Below are 10,347 nucleotides of genomic sequence, written 5' to 3'. Positions count from 1 at the left end.
GCGCCTTCCCAGGGGCCGGCCGCGCCGGGGGGAGCCGGGAGCCTTGCCCCGCCGGAGCGGGCGCTGAAGGAGGAACTCGACCGTGATGTGCGGAAGATGGATGAGAGCAGAGGGCGACACCCCCGCCCGCCTCCCCTCCCCTCCCCTCCCCTCCGCGGCCCGGCCCGGCCCCCCCGCGGCGGGGCGGGCGGGCGGGCGGCTCCGAGCGCGCCTCCACTCCGCCGCGCCGAGCCAGCGAGCGGGCGGGCGGGCGGCAGCTCTCGCCGGGCGCCGGAGCCCACGGGAGGCGGCGGGCGCGGGCCGGGGCCGGGGCCGCGGCAGCGGCGGGGCCCGGCGGCGGCGGCGGCGGCGGCGGCGGCGGCGGCGGCGCGGCGGCGAGTTGGCGGCGGCCCGAGCTCGCCGGAAAGTTGGTGCCGGCTGAGCCGGCGGCGCCCGCTCGCCATGCAGAGACCCAGCGGCCAGGGGACCGCCTTCTCCATCGACTCGCTCATCGGGACGCCGCCGCCGCGCTCCGGGCACCTGCTCTACACCGGGTACCCCATGTTCATGCCGTACCGGCCGCTGGTGCTGCCGCAGGCGCTGTCCCACGCACCCCTGCAGTCGGGGCTGCCGCCGCTGGCGCCGCTGGCCTCCTTCGCCGGCCGCCTCACCAACACCTTCTGCGCCAGCCTGGGCCAGGCCGTGCCCTCCATGGTGGCGCTCACCACGGCCCTGCCCAGCTTCTCCGAGCCCCCCGACGGTTTCTACCCGCCGCAGGAGCTGCCCCCGCCGCGCTCCAACCCCGACGCCGGCTGCCGGCGGGGCGCCGAGGGCCTGGAGGCGGAGGAGCTGCCCCCGGGGCGCGACAAGGGGCCGCCCGAGCCGCCGTTGCACTTCCCGGACCCCTTCCCCGGCCTGGCAGGTAAGAGCGGCGCGGGCCAGCCCCGCCCGGCGGAGAGCAACTCGTCTGCGGCGAGCGCCGGCCCGCCTCGCCCGGGACCCCCGCAGCCCCGAGGGGCCCCGCGGTGGGCAGCGCCGCCTGCCCGGCCCCTGTCCGGGCTCTCCCCGCCGCCCCAGTGGCGGCTGCGGGCGGGCGGGCGGCACCGCGGGCCCCCGAGCTCTCCAGGACAGGAGCCGCGGAGCCGGGGACGCTGGGGACCGGGGCGCGGCGGGCAGGACGGCGGGGCCGCGATGGGTCGTGGCGGCGGGACCCGCCCGCGGCTGCGCTCCCGCTCTGTCCCGTCGGGCCGAGCCGGGAGGACCGGGCAGGTTCCCCTCTGTTCCGGGCCGGCTCCGCAGCGCCCGCAACTTTCGCGGGTGGGAGACAAACTCCGCTCGCCGCGCCCGGGCCGCGGGGCGGGAGAGCCGCGAGAGCCGCCGGTCGGGGCGGCCGGCCCGGCGTGACATGGACCGCCCGGCGGGACCGGAGCAGCGCGGGCCCCGGAGCCGAGGCCGGCCCGGCGGCGCGGAGCTCTCCGAGGTCCTGGCACCCGGCCCGGGGCGAGTGAGGCGGAGGGCAGCGGAGCGCCGCGCCGTCCCGGGCCGCCGGACTGCGCGCAGCCCTCCCCGCCCGTCCCGGTCCCGGTCCCGGTCCCGGTCGGTGCAGCTGCGGCGCGGGGCTGCGCCTTGTCCCCGGCACGATGTCGCGTTCCGGGCGGACCGCGGGGCTGGGGGCTCCCTCGCTCGCCCGCAGCCCGCCCCGTGCCGGGCTTCGCCGCCCTCCCGGCGTCGTCGAGCTGCGGCTACCGGCGCTCCGAGCTCCTCTCGAGCCCGCGACGCGCGGAGCAGCTCCCGTACCCAGGCGGCCGCCCTGCTCCCCGCGCCGCCCGGAGCCCCACTCCCCTTCGTTTCGGCCCGCCGCCCCGCACTGCTGTGCCCGCGGCCTCGGCACCGGCTTTGCCCGACGGCGCGGGCAGGCGGCGGCTCCACTCCCGAGACCCCGCTCGGTGCTGGCCGGGGGCAGCTCCCGCTGCTGTGGCGGGGCCGGGGGGCCCCCGCCTTTGTGAGCCGCGGCCGCTTGCCCGACTGTGCAGGCATCAGCCTCGGTGACTTGTTGCTCTGTATTTCTCAGCCAGCTCCAGCGCTTCTCTCTTCCACTTCAGCTCCTGCAGCACGGGGCTTGAGGTGTCCCTTCTGCAGCGAGACTGAGACAAACAAACTGCTGGCTTTCTCTAATGTGGCCTGTCCTGAGAGCTGTCTCCCCTGGTCACCTGTGAGATCCATCTTTGTCTCACAGGTTTCCTGGCACAGGTGCATGCTGAGAAGTCTCTGCTGCTTCTTGCAGTGCTTGGCTGTTTGTTCTCCATCCTCCCTTTAGCCTGGGTAAGCTCAGGTCTTCTCCTTGCCCTGCCTTGTTCTTCCTTCAGAAGACTGTTTCCCTCACTCAGGTACCCCTTGAACCTCATCCCTCAGCAGGACAACCAGGGCATTTTGCCTCCCCACTGCCTTTGTGGGTTATTGGGGCTTTGGTGCTCCTCTGGTGCTCCCAGGCCTCTGTGCCGAGTCAAAAGCCCAGTGCGATCTCACTTTTGTTGTGAAAGTCTCCTCGGGGAGAGAACTGCCCTGGCCAAAACCAGCTGTCTGTATGACCACGTCTTCCTACTCTATGGGGAAATGAACTTCATTGTGCTTGATCTCCCTCCATGGCTCCTCCATAGCTAAGCCAAACATGTTCTCTCCTCCTGAGGGACTCAGATGAACTGTCCCAGACAGCGGCCATTTCTGATATCGAGAAATCGTATCTCTAAGACTTGCCCTGTTGTGACTGGCTCATATGATGGAAGGAAATATGTCTTGCTACCGCTGTTCATTCGCTGCTGCCTATTAGCTGTCTCTTAGCACAGTGCTTGCTCTGGAGGCATGAAGGATGCTTGTCCTTCTGCATAAGCATGTGCCCATGTGGACCTGACTCTGTGGACTGCTCTGACCAGGTCCAAGTGGATTTGTCAGGCCAAATGTACCCACCTTCTCCTTTACCTAATGTTTCTCCTGACTGCACCAGCCAAGGCCCTTGGAGATGGGCAATAGGGTGGTTTGTTTTACCATCCACCGCAGATGAAAGCCAGGATGGTTGCTGAGGGCTTTTTCCACAATTAAGGAAGAGAAAGATGATTCATGTCAACAGGAGGCATCAAAAACTATCTATAACACAGTTTGCAGTAGCATCCTATGTGTGGCCCTGGCCAAAAGCAATTGTCCAGGGAAGAGTAAGAGAGCACAACCTGTGCAATACTTTCTAAAATGACACTTCCCTAGCATCCAACCACCTGCACTTCAGGGGCTTCCCAAGCCAGGTGTTGTTTCTGTATGTTTAGTAACCTTTGACCAATTCCTCTTCTGTGACCTTATCTAGTCTCCCCTGGAGTCCACTAGAAAGGAGAGAAAAACTTGGCATCAGCCACATCCTGGGACAAGGTGTTCCACAGATCTCTTATCTGTAAAAGAACCATGTGAAGAAGAAATGCCTCCTTTTGTCTGTTTTGCTGACATCACATGAATTATACCCTAAAGTGACTATTTCTGTCCCTGGGCCCCATTAGTATCTCCATCGTGCAGGTGTCTATGGAGACAAGATCAGTTGCTTGCTGGATCAGCCAAAGGAGTCAATGCTCTATTTTAGGGCCTCTCTTTGCATCTACTATGTTTCAAACTTGCTTCCAGCTGTTGTCACACTTCTTGAGACGGAAGACACCTGTAGGGAAACTGGCGGTAAGAAGCAGCAAAGCTTGGAGTTTGGTTTGTTACTACAGCTGCAACAAAGAGTATGACCCCCAGCATAAAGGTACTCAACACCCCCAGCTCTCCACACCTCTCCTGAGAGCACATTTGTTCTTGAGCTGTAGAGGTCTCCACCGACATCCAGGCAGTGGTCTGAGACCCTCTCTTGGGCTGATGTAGTAACTGCACATTCAGTCAGGGACAGGGTGAAGTTTCGTGTTATTCCCTATGAACTAACAAAGAGCTCTTGTGTTCTTACCAACACAGGGCTCTTCTGGCTGTCACAACACCCATTCTTGATCTGGGTCCCCCTGATCCTGCTTGAATAACTTTGTCACCTGTGACACCCAACTCTCCTCACCATGCTTACCATGTCCATAATAAGATCAATGAACAGCTAGGACTTTGTGAAGAGCAAAGCAATGAGTCAATCCTATTCTTTGTCTACTGCCTTCCTGTTGATTTTTCAAAGTCACAATACTTTGCTTCATGACAGCTTCACTTCCTGTTCAAAGGCCTCTGAAAGTCTCAGTATACCCTCCTACCAAATGGGTGGGTTCCCCTGCCTCCATTATTTCCTTGATGGGGACATACTAGGTGACTAACAGACCAATATACCAGTTTTCTTTGTGAAAACCTCTGGTTTAGACCCTATCATCATATAGTTCTGAGTTCCTTACTGCAAACCCAGCCCCTTTATAAGACACAAATGTGAGACATGTTAGTCTAGTAGAGACCATTTAAAATTTGGGGTCAGGTTGAGAAGAGTGTATCCAGAGATAGTACCTGTTTTACAAAGAAGTGACATGTTGTAGTTGGTAGCTTATCCTTCTTCCAGTCTCGTGGGGCACAGTCTGGGCCTACAAGAGCAAACTGCTAGATCAGCACTGTTTGATAGTGTGGCTGCTGGGATGCCGTCCTCCATCGCTGGGGAAGGGCAGAGTCAGGGCAGGACCTATGAGTACTCTTGGTGAAGACACTAACATCCTCATAAAAGCGCTGTTATCTTGTCAGGCCTTGTACTCCAATGGACAGAGGTGGTACACAGAAATGAAAGCTCTCCTTTTCTTCGGCAAAGTGCTTGCATGAGACTGTGCATTGGCAGCCAAAGTGCTCCATGCCACCTGCTGCTAATCCTCAGCCTCACAAAGCACAAATTCTCAGGGTCTTTACTATACCCCCTGTGCATATGGGAGATTTCTCCCTCTGCCCCGACCCTCAAGAAGAAAGAGGTTACTGTCTATTCTTCTGCAGCAGAATAGAGATGAAGGTGTTTCTTTCACGCTATATGAAGCAGGAAGAGCAGGGAGATGATTCTAGATCTCCAAAGCCACCCACCCACTCTCAGGAAGCCACAGACTTGCTGCAGGACTGGCAAGGGATGTGGGAGCTCCACATCAGCCAGATTCCTAAGAATGTCTCCTGGGCTCAAGCAGTTTCTTGCAGTTGCTGCTTGTGTATTTGCAACCCTGCACTTCCAGGGATCTGAGGGCTGTTCTGCCTTTCCCACTGAGCTGAGAACAGCTGAGGTGAGCTGTCCAGAGATCCAGTGGCCCAGGATGCATATGCCAGTACCTGGACACTGCTTAGAAGTTTGGAGAGCTGCTGCTGCTTCTTCTGCATGTAGGATTATATTGAGAGTGGCAGTGCTTCAGGACCAGCTCCTTCCAGCAGCGATTCCTGCTGTTGAGTCAGACTTGGAGAGTTTGCTGGTCTCTTCTAGTCTCATCATGACAAAAAAGCTTCTTAATCTGTTCGTGCATAGCTGTGGGTCCTCTCCCTACACGACCCCTGGCTATGGCCAGGAGCATCTTCTCGCTCGATCTCCTGTGAGGCCTTTGTTTGAGCCCTTCTACCAAGGAAGTGACTGGCTTCCAGGCCTCTTTCCTCCCCACTGTCTTCCACCCATGTTCTCCCTTGTTCCATGGCTGTTTCATCATTCAGGCAGCAGTTTGGGACACAAGAAGCTGGCAAGAAGAAGATTCATACCCTATCAGTATCCTTGCAGGCAACGTAACAGAGGTGTCTGTGGTGGTCCAAGTGCTGCCTGGGTGGCCTGGGATGAGGTCCTGTCTGTTGAGTGATGTTGGCAGCCTCTAGCCTGCCCCTCTGCACAGACTGGTAGGGGGGAGCTAAGCCTTGAGCGTCAGCTGCCTAAGCACCTTGTTACCTGGCTGCACAACTCTGCTGTAGTGCACCCTGGAGTTAGGAAGGGAGAGCTGGCAGCAGGACACCCCATGTCCTGTAGGGTGTGGTGGAACTGGCTCAGGCTGCTGTTTCCAGGACAGTCCTTCAGCTCCTCTTGGCTGGCTTCTTTCTGGGTGAACAGCATCGATGGTCTGATGCAGTGGGATGGGACAGAGGGAGGGCTGAGCTGAGGGGCAAGGTATAGACTGTCTTTCTGGATGCAGAGGTCCGGACAAGCCCTGGAAGGGTTGTGGTGTGCTCTGCTGGAATGAGGCAGTGATGCTGCTACAGCTGGGTTGAGGAATGAGGGTGGTGGCAGCTGCTGTGGTGGCTCATACCCCAGGGCGTCTGCGGATGCAGCGGGTTTGTGGGTGCTGCCCCACAGAGCCGGCCAGGCTGCGGGCAGCGTGCAGCAGACCGCGCTGGGGTCTGGGACAACAGCAGCCAGCGCTGCCAGCTGTCCGGGCGCCCGCTGCCCGCAGCGGGGCTCAGCGCCCAGCTGGTGCCGGGGAAGCCGCTGCTCCTGCGGGCGGCAGGAGCTCTCCGCAGGCGCCCCGGGGCTGCGGGGACGCGACGGTGGCGGGGCCCGCGGGACCCGGCCGCCGCGGGAGGGGGTGCAGCCGAGCGCCCCGCCGCCGCGGAAGGGCCGCCGGGGGAGTGGGGGGAGCCCCGCGGGGCGCGGGGAGCCGAGGCCGCGGCTCCGGGGGCTCCGCGGGCGCGGGGGACGCTCGGGCGGGGCGGGGCGGGGGGCGGCGGGCCGCGCCGGCGGGCGCTGACGCTGTGTGCCCCGCAGACGGGAAGGCGTACAGCTCGGACGAGGAGAAGCTGGAGGTGAAGTCGGCGGCGACGCCGTGCAGCGAGCGGGAGGAGGAGAGCTCGGCGGGCGACAGCGAGGAGGAGCCCTTCCTGGACGGGGCGGCCGCCGCCGCGCTGGGCGCCAAGGGCAAGGGCAAGGGCGGCCCCGCCGGGGCCGAGCAGGCCCCGCCGGGCTCCGGGGCCGGCAAGAGCCGGCGGCGGCGCACGGCCTTCACCAGCGAGCAGCTGCTGGAGCTGGAGAAGGAGTTCCACTGCAAGAAGTACCTGAGCCTGACGGAGCGCTCGCAGATCGCGCACGCCCTGAAGCTGAGCGAGGTGCAGGTGAAGATCTGGTTCCAGAACCGCCGCGCTAAGTGGAAACGCATCAAGGCGGGCAACGTGAGCAACCGCTCGGGCGAGCCCGTCCGCAACCCCAAGATCGTGGTGCCCATCCCGGTGCACGTCAACCGCTTCGCCGTGCGCAGCCAGCACCAGCAGATCGAGCAGGGCGCCCGGCCCTGAGCGCCGTCGGGGCTCTCGGACCCTGGGGCGGGCGGGCCGCCGGCAGCGGGGGGGCCCGACGCGGCAGGGGCGCGGCCCGGGCGCCCGCTCGCACTCCTCTGTACATGTCCCTTATTTATTCCGTGTAAACTCTGTACATACGGCAGCGTGTCCGTCTGTCCGTACCGCGGGGAGCGCGGGCCGCCTGGCCCCCGCGGGCCCCGGCCGCCAGCCGCGCCGGGCCGGGGCCGGGGCCGCGCTGCCCGCGGGCGCCCGCCCATGTATAGCTGTGATTTCAATAAATTATTTTCTATGGAGCGAGGCGACGTGCTTCCGCGGTGCTGCCCGCCCGGACACGCTGCAGGGACGGGCGGCCGCGGCCAGCAGCGCCCCGCGGCCCTCGGCCTGGCAGGAGCAGAGGCAGGGGCAGGGGCAGGGGCAGAGGTGGAGCAGGGGCAGGGGCAGGGGCAAGGGCAGGGGCAGGGGCAGCGGGCAGCGGGCGGCGGCGCCGACCCCGAGGGGCGGCCGCGGAGGCCGGGGAGGGCGTGCGACCGGGGACGGCGGGGGGGCTCCGAGGCTCGCCCGCCCCTCGGCCGGTGCCGGTACCGGGGCCCGCGGACCCGGCGGCTGTGCAGGGAGCAGCGGGGGCCTTGCGGTCTCCATCGGACCCGGTCCGGTGCCGGTGCTGGGAGGGGGCAGAGAAGGGGAGGGGCTGGGAAGCGCCCGGGAGCATCCCCGGGTCCGCCGTCCCGCCGGCGGGGAGGTGCGCGGGCCGGGGCCGGGGCCGGGACTGGGCCTGGGGCCGGGGCCGGCCGTCCTCGCCCCCCGCAGCCCCTGCCGCCACAGGCTGCCCGAGGCCAGCAGCGCTCCCCCGGGGTGGGAGGGACGTGTGCGCTGCCCCCGGACTCCCGACACGGCTGCGTCCCCTGCCCTGCCCCGGGACAGCCGGCATCCCTGGTGCCCCAGGCCCTGGGGCAGGAGCGACCCTCCCCCGAGATCCGCTCCGCACGATGGCAGATTGCCACCCTTCCTGCAGGCAAACCCTGCCCGTCCCACGGGCCTCGTGCCAGGACCTGGCCTTTGCTGGCCGTGGGGTGAGAAGTCCATGCCCACAGCCCCCTTGGCCCCTGCCCGATGCAGGCAGGGTGCCTGCCTGCTGTCCCCAGGGCTGCCCCGCTGCCCTGTGCCGGCTCTACAGATGCTCAGTCCCACATGCCACCCACATATCTGAGGCCCAGTGATGCAATGCCCTCCAGCTCTTCAGGACTGCACTGCCTGCTAGAAGAGTCTTGAAGCCTTTCCTCCTCACTCAGCCCTGAGAAGCACACTCCAGCCCATGGGCAACGAACGGGGGAAATCCTCCTGCAGCTCAGGTGCCTCTTGTGGTTTAACCCCCCCCCGCCGGCAACTAAGCCCCACCCAGCCGCTCGCTCACTCCCCCCTGGCGGGATGGGGGAGAGAATCAGAAGAGTAAAAGTGCAAAAACTCGTGGGTTGAAATAAAGACAGTTTAATAGGTAAAACAAAAGCTGTGCACGCAAGCAAAGCAAAGCAAGGAATTCATTCACTCCTTCTCATCGGCAGGCAGGTGTTCAGCCATCTCCAGGAAAGCAGGGCTCCATCACGCCTAACGGTGACTTGGGAAGACAAACGCCATCACTCCAAATGTCCCCCCTTTCCTTCTTTTTCCCCCAGCTTTGTATGCTGAGCATGACATCATATGGTCTGGAATATCCCTTTGGTCAGCTGGGGTCAGCTGTCCCGGCTGTGTCCCCTCCCAACTTCTTGTGCACCCCCAGCCTACTCGCTGGTGGGGTGGTGTGAGAAGCAGAAAAGGCCTTGACTTTGTGTAAGCACTGCTCAGCAATAATGAAAACATTCCTGTGTTATCAAGACTGTTTCCAGCACAAATCCAAAACACAGCCCCATACTAGCCACTGTGAAGAAAATTACCTCTAGCCTAGCCAAAACCAGCACAGTGCCTTATGGCTGCTGAATCCTGGGGCAGTGCTGGCTGCCAGGGCTGCCTGTCTGACAGCTGGGCTGAGGGGAAGGTAAGGGTCTTGCCCTTCCTTGAAAACCTCAGCCTGTCTCACCAGTACCAGCTGCTGCCTCTCTTACCACGCTGCTGAGGCTCCGTGGCAGTGAGCAGGACCAGGGCAGACCAGGCACTGCTGGCACTGGCACTGTGTCTCTTTGCCTCTGCCTGGAGCAGCTGCTGGGTCTCACTGCACTGATGCAGGAGAGGGGTTTCAGACTTCCTGAGCAGGGGCTCTCGCATCCAGGCCAGCCAGACTGGAATAGTCTGCTCTTGAAAGCTGTTGCATGAGATGCTGCTTCTGAAGCCAGGGGGGTATCTCAGATGACTGAGCCCAACCCCAGAACCTGATGAAGATTCAGTTTTTGCATGGGGCACAGCTGCATCCACAGTCCTGAGTGAACAGTGCAGAAGACCCTGTGATTCCACTGCTAATTAGGTGTCCAGCCATGAAAGCCTCTGTCTCTGGTTTGATGAATGTCAGCCAGCCCAGCCCATGGGGCAAGGGAGCTCATGCACCTGTGCTGTAGTAGCAACACACACTGCAATCCCACCAGAGGTTACTGGACAGGGAGAAGGCTCTCTTCAAGGATGTGGGACATGGTGCTGCTGGGACGCCAATTGCTCTTAGGTTTGATACGGAGTTGGGTCACACAGGGTCCAGTTAGCCATTGGCACCCTTCCCTGGGAGACACAGCTTATGTGTCTGGAGTGGGCAACATCCCTGACAGCCAGAGCCAGCTTCACCTTCCTGGGTGCCCTCCCTTGATGCCACAGCAAGCACTGGCCCATCTCCATGCTGCCAAGGGCCCACCTCCATGGCCCTTCCCTCTTTAGCAGGTGCACTGTCTTAATCTGGGGTGTGGACCCGGTGCTCAGCCTGAACAGCTGACTCCTCCTGCAGAGCCCTGTAGCCTCAGAGCACTGGTGGGTGGCTCTCCCTGCCCTGCAGCTGCTGGCTCCAGCTGGCCTGAGTGGGGACAGCCACAGCTTAGAGCAGAGCAACCATTAGGACAAAGCTGTGCTCCTGGATGTCCCAGGTGGATGCTTCTTTCCACGGAGATGTTTGTGGCAGGTCCGGAGACAGGATCCTTTCATGACCTGGGTTTCTCAGCACCTGCTGGGGCAGCA

The 10,347-nt window shown here is 62.7% G+C and overlaps 1 protein-coding gene across 1 annotated transcript; it reads left to right on the top strand.

Moving 5' to 3' along the window:
* Window positions 1–441: 441 nt before the first annotated feature.
* Window positions 442–7,293, top strand: GBX1 (gastrulation brain homeobox 1). The gene is made up of 2 exons (XM_072851580.1): window positions 442–901; window positions 6,677–7,293. Exons 1-2 carry the CDS (start codon window positions 442–444, stop codon window positions 7,198–7,200), a joined length of 984 nt encoding a protein of 327 aa, XP_072707681.1. The 3' UTR covers window positions 7,201–7,293.
* Window positions 7,294–10,347: the final 3,054 nt, after the last annotated feature.

This window comes from Ciconia boyciana, chromosome 2, assembly GCF_034638445.1.
Source record: "Ciconia boyciana chromosome 2, ASM3463844v1, whole genome shotgun sequence".
Classification (NCBI taxonomy): Eukaryota; Metazoa; Chordata; class Aves; order Ciconiiformes; family Ciconiidae; genus Ciconia; species Ciconia boyciana.
This window is presented reverse-complemented; position numbering and strand designations above follow the sequence as displayed.